At 41.1% G+C, this 23,375-nt stretch overlaps 1 protein-coding gene across 1 annotated transcript; it reads left to right on the top strand.

The window, feature by feature from the left end:
* The first annotated feature begins 653 nt into the window (after positions 1-653).
* On the top strand, positions 654-22,848 carry PHOX2A (paired like homeobox 2A). Its single transcript, XM_068264627.1, has 3 exons — positions 654-910; positions 18,532-18,719; positions 22,112-22,848. The coding sequence occupies exons 1-3, from the start codon at positions 688-690 to the stop codon at positions 22,541-22,543; spliced, it is 843 nt and encodes a 280-aa protein (XP_068120728.1). The 5' UTR covers positions 654-687; the 3' UTR covers positions 22,544-22,848.
* The last annotated feature ends 527 nt before the right edge of the window (positions 22,849-23,375 follow it).

The following is a 23,375-nucleotide window of genomic DNA, read 5'->3' as shown; positions in this document are numbered from 1 at the left end:
GGGAGGGATGGATGGATGGATGGATGGATGGATGGATGAAGAGGTAGGATGGATGCAGGGATGGATGAAGAGGTAGGAGGGATGGATGGAGGGAGGGAGGGAGGGAGGGAGGGAGGGAGGGAGGGATGGATGGATGGATGGATGGATGGAGGGAAGGATGGATGGATGAAGAGGTAGGAGGGATGGATGGATGGATGAAGAGGTAGGAGGAATGGATGGAGGGATATATAGAGGGGGGGATGGATGAAGAGAAAGGAGGGATGGGAGTCACACGGATGTATCTCCCCCTGTTGGCTGTAGACTGGAGGTGATGGATTTGGCAGGAGGGGTACTTCTGCAGGGCAATAAGCCATGAAGGGGTTAAGTGCTGTTTTTGCCCTCTGCAGGGGGAAGTTGACCCACCAGCAGCATTAATGTCACTCCTGACTGTGCAGGGACCTGGAGGGAGGTGGAGGTCCAGTGAGGGGTTAATGCCCCTCTTGGCAGTGGGCGTGGCCAGGCCCGTGGCCCCGCCCCCTGCACACTTGCCTGGCATTGTCATGTAAAGCAGAGCACCTCCTTGTCATTGTGGCCATCCAGCAGGAGGTGTATTAGAGGCAGCTCCGCGGTCAGAGCAGCAGGACATGTGCCCTTAGCAAGAGGCGCCCCACACACAGCTTGTGCCCCTCATCACAGCCGGGACCCTCTATGTACAAAATGGATTATTCCTACCTCAACTCGTACGACTCGTGTATGGCGGCCATGGAAGCCTCTGCCTATGCGGACTTCAGCCCCTGCAGCCAAGCCAACACCTTCCAGTACAACCCCATCAGGAGCAGCTTCACTGCCAACCCGGGGTGCCCCCCACTCACCACTGCCAACTGTACCCTGGGGGCTCTGCGGGACCACCAGCCCTCGCCCTACTCCACAGGTAAGATACCCCCCACCCAATATATCACAGTATGTATATAACTTATTCCTTGGGGCTCTGCGGGACCACCAGCCATCCCCCTACTCCACAGGTAAGAGACCCCCCAATATATCACTGTATGTATATAACTTACTACTGGGGGGGGCTCTGCGGGACCACCAGCCCTCCCCCTACTCCACAGGTAAGAGATCCCCCCAATATATCACTGTATGTATATAACTTATTCCTGGGGGGCTCTGCGGGACCACCAGCCATCTCCCTACTCCACAGGTAAGAGACCCCCCCAATATATCACTGTATGTATATAACTTATTCCTGGGGGGCTCTGCGGGACCACCAGCCCTCCCCCTACTCCACAGGTAAGAGACCCCCAATATATCACTGTATGTACATAACTTATTACTGGGGGGCTCTGCGGGACCACCAGCCTTCGCCCTACTCCACAGGTAAGAGACCCCCAATATATCACTGTATGTACATAACTTATTACTGGGGGGCTCTGCGGGACCACCAGCCTTCGCCCTACTCCACAGGTAAGAGAACCCCCAATATACTACTGTATGTACATAACTTATTCCTGGGGGGCTCTGCGGGACCACCAGCCTTCACCCTACTCCACAGGTAAGAGACCCCCCCAATATATCACTGTATGTATATAACTTATTACTGGGGGGGGGGGGGGCTCTGCGGGATCACCAGCCCTCGCCCTACTCCACAGGTAAGGGACCCCCAATATATCACTGTATGTATATAACTTACTACTGGGGGGCTCTGCGGGACCACCAGCCCTCCCCCTACTCCACAGGTAAGAGACCCCCCCAATATATCACTGTATGTATATAACTTACTACTAAACACAGACAAACACAGAACACTTATATTGCGCTTTTCTCCTGGCGGACTCAAAGCGCCAGAGCAGCAGCCACTTGGACGCGCTCTATAGGCAGTAGCAGCGTTAGGGAGACTTGCCTAAGGTCTCCTACTGAATAGGTGCTGGCTTACTGAACAGGCAGAGCCAAGATTCGAACCCAGGTCTCCTGTGTCAGAGGCAGAGCCCTTAACCACTACTCCATTCAGTACTACTGGGGGGCTCTGCGGGACCACCAGCCCTCCCCCTACTCCACAGGTAAGAGACCCCCCAATATATCACTGTATGTATATAACTTACTACTGGGGGGCTCTGCGGGACCACCAGCCCTCCCCCTACTCCACAGGTAAGAGACCCCCCAATATATCACTGTATGTATATACCTTACTACTGGGGGGCTCTGCGGGACCACCAGCCTCACCCTACTCCAAGGGTAAGAGACCCCCCCCAATACTTACTATATGTAATAACTTATTAGTGGGGGGCTCTGCGGGACCACCAGCCCTCGCCCTACTCCACAAGTAAGAGACCCCCCCCAATACTTACTATATGTAATAACTTATTAGTGGGGGGCTCTGCGGGACCACCAGCCCTCGCCCTACTCCACAAGTAAGAGACCCCCCCAATACTTACTATATACAATAACTTATTACTGGGGGGCTCTGCAGGACCACCAGCCTTCACCCTACTCCACAGGTAAGAGACCCCCCCCAATATATTACTGTATGTATATAACTTAGTAGTGGGGGGCTCTGCGGGACCACCAGCCATCGCCCTACTCCACAGGTAAGAGACCCCCCAATATATCACTGTATGTGCATACCTTACTACTGGGGGGCTCTGAGACCACCATCCTTCACCCTACTCCACAGGTAAGGGACCCCCCCATTTACATAACTTATTACAGGGGGGGGGGGGTTCTGAGACCACCAGCCCTCACCCTACTTCACAGGTAAGGGACCTCCAAACCTACTATATGTACATAACTTACTCCTGGGGGGCTCTGAGACCACCAACCCTTGCCCTATTCCACAGGTAAGGTACCCCCCAATACCTACTGTACGTATATAACATCTCTGGGGGGCTCTGAGACCACCAGCCATCACTCTACTCCACAGGTAAGAGACCCAATACTTACTGTATGTATATAACTTATTCCTGGGGGCTCTTTGAGACCACCAACCATCACCCTATGCCACAGGTAAGAGACCCTCCATTTCTTTACTGTGTGTACATAACTTATTCCTGAAGGGAGGGGGTACTGCCAGACCACCAACCCACACCTTACGAAATGGGTAATCTCTCCTTACTTTGATGCTTGTACATTTAATATTCCTGGGATGATCTGTGAAACGGAACCACCCACCCTATTCCATCCACATATAACAGTAGAGACCCCTCTTCACATCCCCGAAGTTTACTATATTACAGAGTTAACATTCCCAATTACCCTAATAACTCGAGGGTGAACAGTGTAATTTATTTGTACGATATTCATGCCATTCATGTAGTTATCTATAGAATAACTATCTCTTTTCACCCCAATATGTGAAGGAACTATTCCTACTGAATTCTAGTGTCTTTTGTACCTAAAACTTCCTCCCATCACCCTAATAACTCAAAGGTGTAATCCTATACAGTATTTGTACATAAATCTAGTCTTGTAACTATTCTGTATTATAGAATATTATCTGCAAAGTACAAAAGTATATACATATTCATCCTTTCTGTCTTTAGAAGTACTATAACCAACCTCTTCTATCTCCCTAATAACTTCTGAATATAATTATATATTCACTCTTATAATTGACTTGACAAAATTCCAACTTTCTGCCGAATTCACCCTTTGTTAAATTAACACAATACTATTACAAATACTTTGTGTCTCTTTTCACCCATGTGACCCAGAGGAGTTTAAATTGAAATGACCAATTATAACTTTATTGTCTTCAAAAGTTCCCAATTTTCCCTTCCCCCATACCTCAACTTTTTGAATTGCAAAAGCTAACTGTTCCTCTTACCTTATAAGTGTACAATAATCAGTAATTTATTATAATTCTAGAAACACCGCTATTTCTTAGCAAAGTCTATTTTGTTGCTATCTATCTATCTATCTATCTATCTATCTATCTATCTATCTATCTATCTATCTATCTTATTACCTCAGTCAGTCGCCAACCGAACAATAAGCACTTGGATAGATATTGGATAGATCATTAATGTCAAGCTGTTAAACTCTGGGGTTGTGTAGTATATTCATTTATCAAATGGAGTTGGTCAGTAGCTGGATGATCATTGCATTATATGGCTGTAATATCCTGTTGTCACTGATATTATATCAGTATTGAACAGACACACAATAATGAAGCCCATGCAACAGCCATAATAAAGGCACCCTGTATGGGGTCAATACACAAACAATGGGGGCTATTCCAAAATTAGCAGGATTTGCCTCCTTTTGCACAGGGTTTAAAAGTGATTTGTTTTCACTTTTATTTTTTTGTTTCTTGTTATTCCATCTCCCATCAGGAGGTGAAGATACAATGACAGGCAGCTATTTGTGACGTGGCTGAGAAGGATTTTAGAATATGGAGTTCTGAGTTCAATAACAAAATGTTTTCATAGTTGTAAAATAATTTGATGCTGTTGTGCAGGTACAGATTTTTATAATTTCCTTTTCTAAAATAATTCACCCCTGTAAAAGCATCACTAGATAATAATAATAATAATAATAATAATAACAATCAGAATTGCACCACGGCATCAGTCTACAATCACCATTCAACTGTTAGACAAAAGCAAAGCTTTTGCTGTATGATTGGTTCGTGAACATGATTTATATCATAATTATGTTGTTACTATATGAGAACTAAGTAAATAAACTATTAAATGGCATTTTGCATAACTTTCATTTTTAAATCAGCGCGTACACAAATATGTCATCAAACCATTGCTAATAATTAATTTGGACATCATACAATTTCTGTTAAAATAACAATTTATTATTATTAAAATCCAAGTAAATAGTGATATCACATATCCCGCTTGCTTGCAATTTTTTTTATAATAAATATTATTGGAACAAAAATAATTTATATGATTGTAAAATTGATGTTTTAGAATGTAAATTTTATATATATATATATATATATATATATATATATATATATATATATATATATATATATATATATATATATATATATATATATTACAATACAATAACATTTGTAAAGCGCTTTTCTCCCATATTGTTAAAAAATAACAGAGGATGGTTTGAGCTGCCATTTGTTTAATCATTTGGTGAAATTTGCCTTCTTAAAACAGTTTATAAATGTAATTATTTGTAAACTGACCATTTTAGCACTGAAAATGAACTTGCATTATCATGGAATTCATATATTGCTATTAGGATTTTTATTTCAGAGCAACATTATTTTTTGTCCCAATTCCTTATTGTGTAATAGTTGTTTATTTTATTATTCACTATGATATTTTTGTTTAAGAGAAGTAGGTGCCACTGTAAAAAAAATCCTGTTTGGTTTTCAAAATAAAGAATTTGATTATAGTTTAAAGAAAGAAAGACAAAAATATTAATATTTTAGACAAAAAAAATGGAATATCATTATACCAAACCATTATTTTCATACCAAAACTGGTAAAAATAAAATTATGAATTCACATTTTTTCTTGTTAAAAAATTGCTGTTAAAATTGGTTAATAGCATCTTCAAATAATATATATCATGTCTCTCTACTTTTTAATTCAAATGTCAGTCTTATTGACCATTTGTTGTTATATTAAACATTCAAGAGTTTATTATTTTTAACCACTGATTCTTTTTTTTTTGGGGGGGGGGGGGGGGGGGCTATAAATACTATTTACTCTTTTTGTAAAAATAAAAATAAACCTGTGGCTATATACATTTTAATTGAGCCAATATAAAATAGTAGATTTTTAGTACAGAGAAGTGGCAAAAAAGTCTTATTTTATTCACAGCTTTACTTCAATACTAAATTTCACCATCGATTAAACAGTTTTGCTGCTATTTATCACAATATTACCACCAGAAAATTATGGCTTTCTGGGGAGTTACCATTTAAAATACATTTCAGCACATATTTCATTGCAAGCTCACTGTCAGACTATTCTATTAGGAGAGACATCTTCATCTGTCCCTGTAGCCTGGAGCAGTGCGGTGACATTAAACTCCGCTATTTCCTGGGTGACAGAAGAGAAGCAGGTGACAGCAATATTTGCTTTTGTTTTTTAAACTCCAGTAGACAAAAATAACACACAAAAAAAAAAAGAAAACAAAAAACACTTGATTGTAAAAACAAACAAAAATATTGTAGCGTGCAGTAAAAGGTCCACCCCTCTCATATTAAAGCCAGTATATAGCAATAATGAAAACTTAGGGACTTAGCCACTAGCAGGAAATACTTAAAATTTAATTTTTACTACAAAAATACTAAAAAGTCCCAGATGAATCAATCATTTATAAATAATGCCAGCAGACATCCTGATACATAATTTGTGTCCAGTATAAAACATGTATTCCTTATTGGCTACAAATTGCACATCAGGATGTCTGCTGTTTTTATTCACTAATTATTTATTCATCTGGGATTTTTTTTAGTACTGTTTAAAAAAAGTATTTTGAATATATCATCAGCAATTTTTATTGTAATATATTGAGTATGATTGGCTCACAAGACACTCCTCACCAGAGACTGACATTAGATTATATACACCCCCAGGTCTAAGCAGATATGGTGTTTCCTGGAACATGTAAATAGGAAATCTCTGTCACTTAAAATACAGCCTTTATGAAAATAAAAAAAAAATAAAGTTGGAGGTTGATATTATAACCAGTGATGGTAAATCGGTTGCTAATAATTACGTCTTTCAGGCAAATTGAATACATTTTGTATGCAGTTTTGAATTTGGCCAATCAAGCGTACATCCTGCTGATTTTAATTGGTCCAAATTCAAGATGCATACATCTTGCATTATATTTGCATGCAAGACAGAATTATCAGCATCTGACCATCTCAAATTCTAACTTTCAGCTCCGAGACACTGAAGCAAAAAAAATAAATAAATTATGATATAATGATTTCTATGTGTAGTACAGCTAAGAAATAAAACATTAGGAGCAGAGACATAAGTCTAATACTGTTTCCAGTACAGGAAGAGTTAAGAAACTTCAGTTGTTATCTATGCAAATAAGCCATTGAGCTCCACGACTTTCAAAGTCGCAGAGAGCTCTGTCTTTGGAAGCTTATTATCTCAACTGTCAGTCACTATATCGTTTTTTCTTCTGCACAGGACAGGTCAAAAGTTCACAGCCTGCTCTGTAAAAATCATTCAGAATGCTGAGTAGTGTGTAAACTGCAAATATTAGAGAATGATGCATTGTTATAAACAACACTATATAGGTCGCATTCACAGTGGGACATTATGGTTGCGTGTTATAAAGTCTTATAACGCAGCTTACCGCACCGCAATGCTAATCCTATGGGCCGTTCACAGTGCGACGTTAAAGTCACATTAAAAATGTTGCATTGTGGTAACTCATTGCTTGCAGTGTGTTACCTCTTAACGCAGACACGTTGCGACGCTAACGTTGCATTAAAACGCAACGTCCCACTGTAAATACAGCCTTAACTGAAAATAAAAATATGAGAATATTTCCTTTGCTTCTAATATTCTAGTAATTATCCGTACTACACAACCAATCCATTATATCATAATTTTTTTTTCGCTACAGTGTCTCTTTAAACACATACTGACTTCCTCTGTATCACGTGTGCATGTTAGGAGAATCAGAACAGAGTGGAGAATTAATAGTTTTATATTTTATATTGGGTCAGCATCTAGCCCATATGTTATATACCTGCTGTTTTTACTAAGAGGTCAGCAGTGGCAGCCTATATATACATAGGGTTAAAATGACAAGCAGAATGAAACCAGCATCGGCACACAGCCCTGGTCTGTTGCATCGGCATCAGAAGCCTGCCAGCAGGCAGAACAATTATTTTAGTGATGCAAATAGTATCCTTTGTAAAAAGGGAGAATCAAAGTTTACAAAAATAAATAAATAAATAAATGCTATTGATATTCATCAGTGCTCTGCAAATATTTTTGAATCTTATTGTAAATATAAAAATCACCTTTTCATCTCACTTCACAGCCAGCTGTTCATTTCCTAGTCGCACTGTAAACACAAATTGTACTGAATATTTTTGAAGCCTGGAATCTGTTCTCTGTTTGTACAGCCCAGATATTTTCCTTTTCCTGCATGAGTAATATGTTTTTTCACACCTGCATTACCTAAGAGCAGCACGGATGTTCATAGTTTTAAATTCACCAAAATAAAGTAATCATTTCTGGGATGGTTCCCCCCATTTACAAAGAAAATTAAGACAACTAGAAGACATTCTCAAAGATATTGAATCACTCCTACATGGTATCTGATTTGTTTCCTGTGATGGTGAGGGGATTATAAAATGCCTGGGAATCTGTTAGAAATGAGGAATTTTCTCTGCACTAGGGGTTAAAATAAAAAAGTTGTCAAATGAGAAACTAGCTTATTTTCTTTTTAGATGAGCTAAAATATTTTTTTGAGCTTAAATGTGGACAGGTGATTATTTTTGTGGAGTATACCAAAAAATAAAACAAAACAAAAAAATAAACAAAAAAAACTATATTTAAAAAGACAAAGATGGTTTGCAAAAAATACCTGTCATTAATTATTAAAAAAAAGTAAACATTAGTTGCATATCTGCAGGTATACAGAAAACTATAGAAACTTGTTGAGTTTTCTTTGTATATATGTGGCATGTATTGTCTCCTGCATTGTTGGAATTTCAGTAGAAATCATACAATAAAAAAAAAAAAAATGAATATAAGTACATCCAAGTTGTAGGTTAAATAATATTAGTATTATTACTTATTTTTATAATGGAAGAACGCATTCCCAGTCTGTCAGCGAGGCTTTCAGTCTAATCCAGTCTTCCAAATGTTGGCCAGTTTTGGTAAGGGAAAGCCAATTAAACTTGTTACACATACACAGGCAGATAATCCTAATTATGCGCAGTGTCCATTGTGGGATTTAGGCAACTAGTTCTGTAAAACAAAAGGGATAACCACCATAATCCATTGGCTTTTATATCACCACTACCATTCCTGAGTAATGTTCAGTGGAAAATATGAAATCTAAGCCCTTACTGTAGAAATCGGGCTTTGCACATCCCCCACTACACACAGAGTGAAGTGATTATAAATTATTTAAACACTACAGTTACTGCCTTTCCTGCTGTTTTCAAAACAAGCACTCTGCCTTTTCCCAGACACAAGGGTTTACACTCTGTACTGATTCTAATCAGACATATTAATAGGAAACAAATCATTTTTCCTGCTTTCTCTCATAAAGTCTGTTTTGGGAAAACAAATAAGAATGGTTGCAGATAATTAGATGAGGGAGAGAGGGTCGGTTTCTGACCAACATGCCCTGGCACAGCTTACCAGTAAGTTACCATATCTCAAGAATGACACACTGAGTTCAGGGAAAGAACTGCAGCCCCACTAATCTGAAGTCTGCAGGAGAAGAGCCCATCAAGTGTGAAAAGAGACAAGAGTGCTTTAAATATCGTACTACAAAGTTTCAGGGGCTCCAACACTGACATTTATTTACAATTGGTGACCCCAGAGTACAGTTATTACACAGCAATATTAATCAGTGGAAATATGATGCTGATTGGGCCAGTGAGCTGTCAGTCTATTCAATCATTCTATTTTTCACAGAAACAGGCTAGCTTTACCCACTCCTCAATATTTCCCAACAAAGATGAAACTTTCCGAGACCACCACAAAATACTTTAATAAGAAATTATTGAGATCACCACAGAAATCTTCAATAAAAAATGTTTTAAACCAACAAAAAACACTTTAACCAAAAATTACTGAAGCCACCACAAAACAATTTGTGAAAAGACCAAAAAACACTTTAACTAAATATTACTGAGACCACCACAAAACATTTTAATAAAAGTTTCTGAAAGGATGCCCCCCCCCAAAAAAAACAAACAAACAAACAAACAAAAAAAAAAAAAAACATTTTAATGAGAAATTACTGGGAACACCACAAATACAATGAAATGATAAAAAATCTGAAACCACCACAAAATACTTTAATACAAAAATGTCTGAAACCACAACAAAAAAAAACACTTTAATGACCTTATGGAAAAAAAAGACCTTATGGAAAAATTGTAAAGGACGGTTCCCACTTACGGCGTGAGGGAATTGCATGTAATTTTCCTGCGTGCTATAACGGAGATGAACGCAGGTGGTTAAACAACGTAGTCAATTATTACCTAGTGGGCAGCATGCGTAGCGTGTGGTACAACACTGCATGTGGGAAGCTGTCTTCCATCACGAGGAAACTGCATGTCAAAGTGAACGAGCTGATAGGCTAGAATGGGCTGTCATATCTAATGTAATTCTGCATGTGCGAAAATCGTGTGCGATCCTTTCACGTGTGACACCTGCTTAAACAAAAAAATACATTCTGAAATTATAACCATAATTATTTTTTTCAGTTTATAAAGTACAGTTTTACATTCTTAAAACACATTGGCCCATATGCGATTCATTTACTCTCCTGAGTTTTCCCTTGGGAGATAATTTTTTATCTTTATTATTATTATTTAGTATGTATATAGTGCCGACATCTTCCGCAGCGCTGTACAGAGTATATTGTCTTGTCACATTACTGTCCCTCAGAGGAGTTCAACAATCTAGTCCCTACCAGTCATATATCAATGTATGTATCGTGTAGTGTATGTATCGTTTTCTAGGGCCAATTTTCAGGGCTTGTTCACACTAAGAGCGTTTGCGTATTTTTTTAAGCGCTGGCGATTTTAGAAATTGCTCTAAATGCGCTTGTGCCATGATTCCCTATGAAAGTGTTCACATATGAGCGGTTCGATTCTGATCCTCTTCCAAAAGTGCTGCCTGTACCAATTTTTTTTTGTGCTTTGGCTCAATGGAAGGTATAGGGAAATTGTAAAGCGCTTAAGAAATCGCTTTGTATAGTGATTTCCCCCGAGCGCTTCTATGAATAAATACATTGTATTTATTCTTTTCCGGGTGAAAGAGTTCACTTCCTGACTGATGTCAGGAAGTGAAAAAAAAATATTGCTCTGCAAAAGTGCTTAAAGAAGCGCTTAGAAAGGCGATTAAAGAAATCGCAGAGTTGTACAGAGGCGCCAGTAGGATAAAAAATCGCTAAAAAGTTAAAACATTTGGGCTGCGGTGGTGGACCAGCCAACCCAAAACAGACACATGTACTGTCGATTTAAAGTAGTAGACAATTTATTTATATACTCCCAAGAAAAGTTGCAACGCGTTTCGCAGGCAAAGTCCCGCTTCTTCAGGCAATAAATAACAGGAGTGATACACAGCACGGAGTCAAGAAAACGCTTGGCACCTCTGATTAAAGAAATCGCTCAGTGCTTGCAATTTATGATGTGAACGTAGCCTTAGTGGGAAGCCAATTAACTCATCTGTATGTTTTTGGGATGTGGGAGGAAACTGGAATGCATGGAGGAAACCCACACAGACACAGAGAGAACATGCAAACTCCTTGCAGATGTTGTCTGGGAGTCGAACTGGGGACCCAGCGCTGCAAGGCGAGAGCGCTAACCACTACACCACAGATGGCTTATTCAAAATTATTTTTCATCATTTTGCAAGTGAAGAAGTACCGAAAAGTAGGGGAAAAAGTACTATGAAAATTATTTTGAGTATTTTCTTGCTTGCTGGGGGTTGAGCAGGTATTTTATTGACAAGTTGTAAAAAAAACATCACCTAGGAGAAAACTCCATTGGGCCCAATCCAATTCTCTTTTTCTCCCACGTTTTCTCCTAGGAGATATTTTCACAACTTGTCATAAAATGCCTTTTAAACCACCAACAAGCCAACAAATACCCCAAATAATGTTGTCAGTACTTTTTCACCTACTGGTATTTTTGCCATTGCAAAGTGCTGACAAGTTATTTTAAATCAAAGATGAGAAATTATCGCCTAGGTCAGGAGAAAACTCAGGAGAAAATTGCATATGGCCCTTTATCAGTACGATGCCTTTTTCACCTACTTTTTGGTACTTTTTCCACAGAGTGCACAAAAGATATTTTTAAGGATACCCCAACTGAAATGTGACATAATGAGATAGACATGTGTATGTACAGTGCCTAGCACACAGATAACTAGGCTGTGTTCCTTTTTTTCTTTCTATGCATGAAAGAGTTAAATATAAGGTATGCAAGTGGCTGACTCAGTCCTGACTCAGACAGGAAGTGACTACAGTGTGACCCTCACTGATAAGAAATTCCCATTTTTTATCTCTTTCTTGCTCTCAGAAGCCATTTTCTGCTAGGAAAGTGTTTTATAGTTGGAATTTCTTATCAGTGAGGGTCACACTGTAGTCACTTCCTGTCTGAGTCAGGACTGAGTCAGCCACTTGCATACCTTATATTTAACTCTTTCATGCATAGAAAGAAAAAAAGGAACACAGCATAGTTATTTGTGTGCTAGGCACTGTACATACCCATGTCTATCTCATCATGTCACATTTCAGTTCGAGTATCCTTTAAACAAAAGATGAAAAATTATCTCCTTGGTGAAAACTAAGGAGAAAAAGTGAAATGAATAAGGGCTATTGGGGTCAATTCACGAAAATGTTGGTAAAGTTGCTGTACGCGAGTAGCCCATAGCAATTTTAACCGATAATAATAACGCCAGGAATGTAAAAGCAAAACTAGTGTGACCATTATTACTAGGTAACTCCTGCGTTGCTAGCCTAGTACACTGCGTTACGCTGCTTGCATAAGGGGGGCTGCTAGTGTACAACGTGTGTTATGTCTCTGGTAGAACAATCAGTAATATAGCTGCCAATTCAGGGGCGTAGTAATAGGGGTTGCAGAGGTAGCAACTGAATCGGGGCCCTTGGGCCAGAGGGGCCCCGAAGGGCCCTCCCTCAACTACAGTATTAGCTCTCTATTGGTCCTGTGCTCATAATAATCACTTCTATAGATACTTTGAATCGTTGTAATCCTTAACAAACTGTTCCCCATCCCCTTCTTGCACCTCTGACACTGTGGTTGCCATTGGCAGGTTTTGGTGCGCCGTATCAATTGTTACGTATAGAGTGCTTGGGGGGCCCCATTGTAAAACTTGCATCGGGGCCCACTGCTCCTTAGCTACGCCACTGGCTGCCATGTTGTTACAGAGTACCAAGTTAAATTACGATGAACCAGAACCACTAGTATTTTTGTAGCGGGTCAAAGGGAGCCCTTGTAAAATATTACTAAGAAGGAAATTTGGTAAAAAAAATGTGGTTGCAAACTTGACTTAAACAACTCAAATGACTTAATAGTGTCATGTGACTGATTACTAATTGACACTATGACATTCTGATTGGCTACATTGCAGTAAATAAATCTGCAGTGCCTCCCCCCATTTATTTTATAAATAAATACCGCCCCCTACAGTCACTTGGGCCAGCACCGCCCCCTGCTGGGGATTAAACTTCAGAAAGGATTTGGGCTTCAAAGATTCCAGTAATTCCCCAGCAATTTGCATGTTTCCCTCCATGTGCACTGTTACATTGTTGCCATTACTGGCACGGTGGGGGGCCCAGCTGGGGGCCACAACTGATGTGCACTATAAAGCTGGGGCTGTATTTTCACTCCTCTGTAATCTGAGGGTGGCCAAACATAGACTGATCCTCACCTGTGACAGCCAGCGGGGACAGGATCAGAAGAGATGCTGCCTGCACTAACTACCCAGAGGCAGGAACAATGTATCCATAAAGTTACAGTGATTGAATCCTGCAGGACTGGGCTGGTTTTATATTATATAATATTGATTATTATATATTTATAACAAATAAGAGATATACTGCAGATTTATCTACTACAATGAAGCCCATCAGAACATTCCAATAAATATGCCCTGTAAACACTAAATAATCATAATGATAATAGTAATAAAATGAATTACATGAATCGGTGAGTAAAGAGGAGACATTCTTTAAAACAGAACAAAAAATTAAAATAAATAAATAGGAGAATAAAGCAATATCAGTCCTACAGAGGGTAACAGGCTTGCATGACTTGGGATGTGCTGTAGTATATTGCTATGTTGGGCATGAGGAATAGTTGAAACTCTCCCCTAGCAGATGTCTGTGTGAGTGAGCAGATATATAAGTAATACTGGGCACAACCAAATACTGCTATCTAAGGGGTGTTATGCATGACCTGTTTCCAGCAGTGGGACAGGTCCTCCTCATTCCTCTTCAGTATAGCTGCACGCTGTGCAGCCAATCACCAGGCAGCTCCTGTCATGTGACAGACATCATGTGACACAGTGTGATTGGTTAAACTGAACGCTCTGCATAACGCTCTGCATTTAACTCTGTCTTTGCTGAAAGGCACGGGCCACTTGGGCCTCCCCATGATGGCGTGGGTTTTGCGGGCTATTGTTACACCGCTGCTGCTGGGCACACATTGTGTAGATGTAGGCAAACCCACATTGGGGTGGGTTGTGTAGGTGAGCGGGGCAGGAGAGAGATTATAGTGAGGTGGCAAAACAGGTTAGTGGTGGTAAGTAGGCCTACATTGGGGGTGGGTAGCAGAGGTTAGTGGGAGAAGGGAGAGGTTACACCGGGGGTAATAGGAAAGGAAAGTGGTTGTAGGTGAGTACACATTGAAGTTGGGTGGTAAAGTTGAGGGGGGGGGGGAAGGGAGAGGCTACACCGGGGGTGATAGGAAAGGAAGGTGGTGCTAGATGAACCCACATTGGGGTTGGTTGGTGAAGTTGAGTGGGGGAGGGGAGAGATCACAGTGGGTTGGTAGGACAGGTGAGTGGTGATAGGTGAGTCCACATTGGAGGTGGGTAGCAGAGGTAAGTGGATGGGGCAAGGAGGGAGGAGGACACATATGCATTGGGATAAATATTATACATTTACACTACATTTATGGCTAATACTTTACCTATAATGATTTTCCTCAGATTTGCACCATATGTTTTCTTGCACATGTGAAAGCTGGACACTGCGGTGCCACCATATTGTTCTATTTGTCTGTCAGACATTGATGTAACATCAATCCCTCCAGGCCTCTAGAGGGCGCTTCTGTATTCTCTCTGGATCGGTGCTGCTCTTTCCAGCGAAGCTGCCATGGATCTTTCCCATTCCTTGTAATGAACGTATCAGGTTTATCCAATTAGAACAGGCCTTTCATCAAAATCCTAGTTCATCTAGATTAGTCGAGCACACACCCCATCAGCCTTACAAAAAATAAACAATCTCATTTATTTTCTGTTAAATTTAGTCATTTTTTCACGTTGCAATTCAACTTCCTCCTGAGCTTAGGCACAGTAGGATGGATGTCACATGACCAAATCTGGTTGGGGCAAGAGCTACTTGGTTGTTTAATGTAGTGCACTCTTACACAAAAAGCGTGATCGCTAAGGCTATGAACAGTAAACTTTTTATGCTTCAATTTTTTTTTTCAACAGGCCACTTGCATTGATAAGAGGGATGGAGAGGTGTATGCGTACACTCAATAGTCCATTTACCATATATTACTGGTTGTGTGCATCATAGCATGTATATTTTTTCTTAATTTCAATATCAACTTTGTAAAAGTGTCCTTTAACATGATAAAAATCTTACTTAAAGAGACTCTGTAACAAAATGTTCAGCCTTATTTCTTCTATCCTATTAGTTCCTATACCTGTTCTAATGTGCTCTGTCTTACTGCAGCCTTTCCTAGTTGCACAGTGGCTGTAGTATCTCTGTTATATAATATAATCTTCTTTCCTTTGTCAGCTTTGTCAGCTCAGGCAAGAATGTGCTGCTCTGCTTATGAGAGGGAGAAGCTATACACACCCTTTAAATGTCCATGCCCCCTTCATGCTCTGTATGAGTCGCAGACTGAGCTTATCTGAGCCTATCACAAGCTGGTTAGCAGCCATGTCTTTTGTTTGTAAACACTGCCTAAAACTTGCAATTACAAGCCAGGATTGCAGCAGGGAGTGGCAGAAACAGCACAGAGGGGCCCAGGAGAACATAATGAATAGAATGGTATGCTTTTTATTGTAAGAATTTTAGAGTACAGATTCTCTTTAATAAACCAGACACCTTCATAGATATATTGGGTTAAAAAGAGTTGCTGTTACTACTGACTCATTTGTTACTTATTTATTTTTTCATATTCTAACTATAGCAATTAAAAGAAATGTTTTTTTTTTTATTCTTTCTTTTCTGTTTGATACTAAAATGATTTTCATTGAAGAACATATGAATAGATACAGATTTTTGGAGCTCCAATTATTGCTGTTTTTGCTACGACTGACAGTTTGGTAGGCAGGAGAGAATGCCTTGTTTAAGGCCTTGTTCACATCGCGTTCCATTCGCGTGGCCGTTAGCGTTGGGTGGTTTTTGATGCGTCTTTTTTTTTCCATTCCTGCAGATTCGTTTTTGTGCTAAGCGGTTTTCTAAGCATTTTTCCAAGCAGTTTGTTTAATTCACTCCCTGATGCATGTCAGGAAGTGAACTCTTTGACCTGGAAAATAATAAATACAATGTATTTATTCTTAACGTAATCGCTGCACAAAGCGATTTTGTGAGCGTTTTGCATTTTTCCTATACCTACCATTGAAGCGGAATCGCCTCAAAAATGGCCCATACACCCCTTTTCCGAGCGGATCAGAAACGAACCGCTCAGATGTGAACTCTGTCATAGAGAATCATTGCACAAGCTTTCTTAGGGCAATTTTGAAAATCGCCCAAGTTTAAATAAAAGGGCAAAAATGCCCTTAGTGTGTATACTTCCTGCTTCCATGAAAGCAGACAAAGGGTTAACGTCCTGTGTTTACAAATTACCTCTCTGCCGTGGCAGCCAGCTGACACAGCTGAGGGATCAAATACAACTTGTGATTAGTCACAGGGGGAATTAGACAGGCTAAACTCTGTAAATACATACAGGGTGCATGTCTCTCTGTTTTCCTTCTGTCCTGTGCAAGAGTTCAGGTCCACTTTTAACAGTTCTCTAACATTACAGAAATCAGGACTAGCATGGCGACCGATAGGGATGGTCAGACAGTGAGATGCTAATCAATCCAAGTTAATGCAAATGTATACCAATGTTATGCAATTTTATGCAGTTTGGAAATGGACTGTTAAAATGCATCCTAAGCATTTTTTTGCATAAAATTATTAGCATGTTATAGGGACACATCCTAGCGGTTGATAATTAAGCCTCATTCTTCTCTGTGGAGCTGTCTTATCGTCACAACACAGCAGTAAAACAAGAATGTTCCCGAGATAAAAGAAAACTCACAAGTAAGACCAGCTGGGGGAGCTCCAATAAATAGCAAAAACTACTTAAATTACAATATTTTTTATTTTACACACAAAAAATAAATACATTAAAAGCTATTTTTTTTTTTACCACAAAACATAGTAATAAATAATAAAGAAAAATACCACCAATTCCCTTTGAGAATAGGAGATAAGAGGCTAGAGATAGAGGGGATAGACCAGGGGTAGGGAACGTATGGCTCGGGAGACAGATGTGGCTCTTTTGATGGCTACATCTGGCTCACAGTTAGGGGTTGATTCACAAAGCTACACGGCGCAAGCAGCGCAGCTTAGTGTGGCAGCACAAGTGAAATTTTCCAAGTAGGCACGCTACTGCTGTAACATGCACTACTAACTTACTTGTGCTACCCCCAAAACTAACAGCTGCTCCAATTGTCCCACTCTGGACCCTGTAAGGTCCAGTGACTTTGTAGGACGATATCCCCGCACTTTCATTGGCCCAATAGGCTGTCTGTCACTTGACAGGCAGCCTATTGGGCCAAAGTGCGGGGATATCATCCTACAAAGTGAATCAACCTCTAAGTCAGCTGGCTAATTGTACAAGCTGTTAGTCGGTATTTCTCCTGTCTGGCTCTCAGGGAAAATTGCTGATGTTGCTGAAACCCAAGAGAAGCCGCTGCCCGGCGGATCAATGTATACACATAACCATGGCAACAGAAGCATGAGCCCTCTGCTGCGCATGCACACTGTCCCAGTTTGAAGCATATTGTATGACTCCCACGGAAATACATTTTAAAATATGTGGCGTTTATTGCTTTCTCAGCCAAAAAGGTTCCTGACCCCTGGGATAGAGGATAAACATTTTTATTGTCTTTAGGATGGGGTGGGCTAACAAATCCTGCAGGCAAAACTTGTCTCCACTGTCTACATTCTTGGTGATTTTGCCCCACTTCCTGCTTCTAGTGATCATGTTACAGGAACAGGAATTTAGGGGAGTTTTCTCAGCAGGAAGGAAGCAAGACGTACAAACCTGGCAGATGTTCTTCCTGTTTCCCACTGAACCAAAACAAAAAGAAAAATGTAGTGAATTTGTATTTTAAATAATAAGGATGATTGCAATTATTGTTATAATTATTTTGAATACAGTGCCATCATTCTCCATGGTGTTATCTGTTGTATTCAGCTTACTTTTCCATTCCCTTTTTATTCTCTCTTCCTTTGAAATACTGTAGATACTGATACTGATTTAGAAGATTAGTTTTGAACTTTCTTGCTATTCTTTCACCATTATTGAAATGGTACCATTATGTTACTGTAGAAGTGGCAGATTTATGAGGAATGTCTCTTTCTCTTCTGCAGTTCCATACAAGTTCTTCTCCGACCCGTCCAGTATCAACGAGAAAAGGAAACAGAGGAGAATTCGGACCACATTCACCAGCTCACAGCTGAAGGAGTTGGAGAGGGTGTTTGCAGAAACCCACTACCCCGATATATACACCAGAGAAGAGCTGGCGTTGAAGATAGACCTGACTGAGGCCAGAGTGCAGGTAATGAAGAGCTCAGATGTGGACCCAAAAGCAGAGTTGTCTCCACCCCAGTTTCCTGGCAGTATAGCAATAAACGGCCTTCAGCACTTCCCATTGGACCATAATGAGACAGGGGCGTAACTACAATTCATTGGGAACCCCAACAAAACTTTAATGGAGCCCGCCAATGCTCACACTTTTTCCCTTGCCTCCCCTTGATGCCCTTCAAGGCCTTGGGGCCCATTGTACAAGGGTAAAAAGAACAGTGCGGCCATCATGATCTTCACACCCATAACAAGTGTAGCCACAAAACACCTGATCTGAAGTGTAGTCCCCTGTATCGGAGGAAGGAAGGTTAGTGGTTGTGGCCTGGGCCGCCATCAGGGGGGGACAGCTATCACTTCAGTGAGGGGCTCGGGAACCCACCAATGCCAGGCTCAAAGTGGCCCACCAGGGAGCCGGGCAAATCCACGTCCCGGCAGGCCCCCCTGCACTTTAAAAATGGCGCCATTGCCAGTTGCCATGGCACCGACGCCACTCTCTTAGGGTCCTCTCATCCCGCAGGGTGCCTCGATGCTATCAGACCTCAGATCGCAGCGACTCCAGCGCCTCCACCGCTTGCCCCCGCACAGATAGACGCAGGCACACAGCAGCAACTTACCTAATCCAGCGGGATACACAGATATCTCTCTTCCACCTGGCTGTTGACTAGGTGACCGGCTTCTGTTAATAACGCTGAGCGCGTCATAAGCAGAAGCCGAGCACCCGGAACAGCGAGGAGGAGGAGGATAGAGATCTACATTCCACGGTGTACTTGGTAAGTTGCTGCTGAGTCTATCTGTGCGGGGGGCGAGGGGGTGGGCTGACACCCTATAGTTAGCTACCTATGGTGAAGGCACATGTACCTAGCTACCTATGCTGAAGGTTCCTATACTTTGATATCTATGCTGAAGGCACATATACATAGCTACCTACACTGAAGGCACATGTACCTAGCTACCTACACTGAAGGCACATGTACCTAGCCACCTATGCTGAAGGCACATGTACCTAGCTACCTACACTAAAGGCACATGTACCTAACTATCTACACTGAAGGCACATGTACCTAGCTACCTACACTGAAGGCACATGTACCTAGCTACCTACACTGAAGGCACATGTACCTAGCCACCTATGCTGAAGGTCACTATGGGGGTGGGGGGGGGTGCCTAGTTGTGGCCCCACAGCTCTGGGTCCCCCTGTGATCGTGGGGCGGCCCCCCTCTAGTTACGCCCCTGTAATGAGCGTAAACATTTTAGCTGGGTCCTAGATACACCCAATGACATGCTAATAATTCTAGCTTGCATGAAAATTGAGTGCAACTTAGAATTCAGTCAAGTACACTTTCCTCTTGAGCTGGCCAATTTCAAACCGCATTAGAATTACATGCAAGCCAGACCTAATTATTAATATTGATTTATAAAGTGCCAACATATACCGTGGAAACTCATTGACTGCATCTATTAGATTCCCCAATTAAGTATTCGAGTTACATTTATAGCAGGAGACTTCTTCATTTCATTTTATCCTATGGAGGTCCCATGAAATCAGTTGTACTCAGACGTCATCCATTCACACATCATCGATCAGCGTCACCCATAAGGATTGTGCCGGATCTTTATGGCGACTCTGCAGGCAATCAGTGTGTTGCAGGCATGTTGCTCAGATACATTCATGTGGCTTGTACTGTTTCCATGGATGGGGAGGAGGGACTATGGGATGGCACACGATGGACAGGAGGAAAGTGAGAACAATGCCAACATTTAAAGATCCGATGTGGTACTAGTGGACAGGGCAGTTTCTAGGCCTCAGAGCTCCCAGAGCGAGGATGTATCAATTGTACCCCCCTCCCCTCCATAGACTCGGGCACACTCTTGGAAGCAAGTATCCAGAGGTGCACCCCAGTAGCCAAAGTGCCCCTGTTTAGGTAGCCAGAGAGCCCCCCCTCTCCATATTGGAATGGCCAGAGAGCCCTCATTTAGGTAGTCAGAGAGTCCCTGTTAGGTAACCAGGGTATCCCCCCTTAGATACCCAGAGAGCCCCCCCTTTAGGTAGCCAGAAAGTCCCACCCTTCAGGCAGTCAGAAAGCTCCCCTACTTTAGGCAACCAGTGAGCCCCCTCTCCCCCATTTGCTAGCCAGAGCGACCCTCCCTTTTAGTAGCCAGAGAGCCCCCCATTTAGGTAGCCTGAGAGCCCGGTAGGCAGAGCAGCAGGTGGGTGAGCGCATGGGAGGGGTAGTGAAGCAGAAGTTGTCACTCACCTCCCAGGATCCTTCTTTCTGCCTCTAGGTGTCCAGTATCATGGCAATACTGCCCCCTGTGGTGCCTGCCCCTAGAAATGGGCATGCTATTGGACAAGTAGTCAGCTGTGAGCAGAAAATATTTCCCTCTAGTACTGAAAGTTTATACCAATTTTTCTTAGTGACCAAGGAAGCCCAAAATTATATTTTCTTTGTTTGGATAGCTCCAAGATGTGATAGAACCCTTGTTAGGTTTTTATTGTTGTCAAAGTCCACAGGGAGGAGAATATACTTTATTTCCTTGTGGTCTCATAGGTGACACAGGAATCAATCTCAACAGGACAAGAATGTTCAGTAATAAATTACATTTTTTTATATTACATGTATATTTATTTAATAATTTACACCACAAATTATTAGAGCACATAATAACATGCTAGATGTTAAAAACGTTTTTATTTAATTAGAAACTATAAAAACTATCCCCCCCCCCCCCTCCAAAATAAATAAATAAATAAAATAAAGAGGAAAAAGCACAAATTAGGTGCCCTGATGTGTAGTTCAACTTAGTTTTGCATTCTTCATGCATTCTTTTAGAAATCGAAAATTGGTGTCTGTTACCCTGTCTTAGACTACTAATTCAAACATTAAAAGTATAACTGTTTTTTTTTGTTTTGTGTGTTGTTTTTTTTTAGAGATAATTTATAGCCTTTTTATTTTATAGGATTCTTTTTGTAAGCAGGATTCTTTAAAAGTTCTTTTTTTTAACTTTATTTAGAAAAATATTAGCTCTCTTGTTTTATTGCGCCATCTGCTGGCGTTACTAAGCATAAGCAATTCCTTGGAGAAAGATGAAAGAAACTGGGCCCAATTAACCAATCTTGGGGATTGGTAGTTTAAAAAAAAGTCATACATCCAATTTGTGTTTTTTTGACTAGGGATCAGAAGCTGTTTTGGGGGAAGGGGGGAGCGGGAGAAAAGAGGGATGTTGATTCATTACTGGAAAGAAGAATAAAGTTCAATAATGTGAAACAATAAATATTTCATCCTGAAAAATTAGCTTCTAATAAACAAGATGGCTGCAAATTTTACAAATGTAAATCTACATTTCTGGCTTTTATTTTTTCTCCAGGTTTGGTTTCAAAACCGGCGAGCCAAGTTCCGCAAGCAGGAGAGAGCTGCCAATTCCAAAAGCGGCAGTGGCTCCAGCGGAGGATCTGGCGGCAAAAAGTCAGACACGAGGTCTTCCTCCGAGGACGATGAATCCAAAGAGTCCAACTGCAGCCCGACCCCGGACAGCACAGCCTCCCTGCCCTCCGCCGCCAACCTCAACAGCCCCGGCAGCAGCCTGAGTCCGAGCCCCGTCACAGCCGCCAACCTGGTTTCAAGCCACAGTATCCAGAGTCTAAAGCCCCCAGTATGGCCCGGAGTCCCGACCAGCAGCAGCACCAACACAGCCGACATTCTCAAGGCCTGGCAGCCCGATGCCGTGCCCGGACCCTTCGCCGGGGTCCTCTCCACTTTTCACCGGAAGCCAAACGCTCTCAAAACTAACCTGTTCTAAAAAAATAAATGGACAACAGAAAATCATAAACCACAATGCAAAGCGAACAGAATGCAAAACTATAGACCTCCTAATTATATATATACATATATCAGCGGAAAAAAAAAGTGTGGGGAAACTAAAATTTCATATACATTTCCTCCTCACCCTACACGTCGCCCTTGGCAAAGACCAAAACTAAACATGGAAGCGGGTGGCTTTCCTGTACAGAAGGAGACTGTGGCGCCCTTTATAGACAGTATTGTGGGGAAGAGAATCTAAGATGGCGGATGTACAGTCTATTTGCCGTTTTACTTCTCCATTGTCCGTTGAGCCCCCATTTAGCTTTATTATTTTATTTATTATTTATTGTATTTAAGTAGATCTCAGTTCACATCTTTTTGATTTTGTTTTGTTTTTTATATTCCTTTGAGAAAGCACTGTGATTTTTTGTATTTTTATTTTCTGTAACTGTTTAGAAATATAGATTTGTGTTGGAGACAGGAAGTATTTTATGCTTACACCTATTCACAGGATGATCCAGGCAAAATGAGAATATCTGTTATTTAAAATGAATCTGTGTCCAGCTGTCCAAAGCTGGCCATACACTGTACAATTTCCTTTCGATTGTATTTAGGATTGTAATTATGATCCCAACATTTTGTTCGACATTACGATCGACCAACCAAAAACAAATATTGCAGTTCAGTGTTTCAATCATAATATGGATTGCAATTATGATCATAAATACTTAAAGTGAACCTTAAGTCTCGAAAAAAAAAAAGAGTTTTACTCACCAGGGGGCTTCCCTCAGCCCCCTGCAGCCGATCGGTGCCCTCGCCGTGTCTCAGAG

Source organism: Hyperolius riggenbachi, chromosome 2 (genome assembly GCF_040937935.1).
Source record: "Hyperolius riggenbachi isolate aHypRig1 chromosome 2, aHypRig1.pri, whole genome shotgun sequence".
Lineage (NCBI taxonomy): Eukaryota > Metazoa > Chordata > Amphibia > Anura > Hyperoliidae > Hyperolius > Hyperolius riggenbachi.
Note: the sequence above shows the minus strand (reverse complement) of the source record. Positions and strands in the feature narration are given on the sequence as shown.

Bases quoted from the DNA above. Each gene is read 5' to 3' on its own strand.
- PHOX2A (XM_068264627.1), top strand. From the start codon at position 688: ATGTACAAAATGGATTATTCCTACCTCAACTCGTACGACTCGTGTATG. The intron at 911-18,531 runs GTAAGATACCCC...TCTCTTCTGCAG, and splicing joins GCCCTCGCCCTACTCCACAG to TTCCATACAAGTTCTTCTCC. The intron at 18,720-22,111 runs GTAATGAAGAGC...TTTTTTCTCCAG, and splicing joins TGACTGAGGCCAGAGTGCAG to GTTTGGTTTCAAAACCGGCG.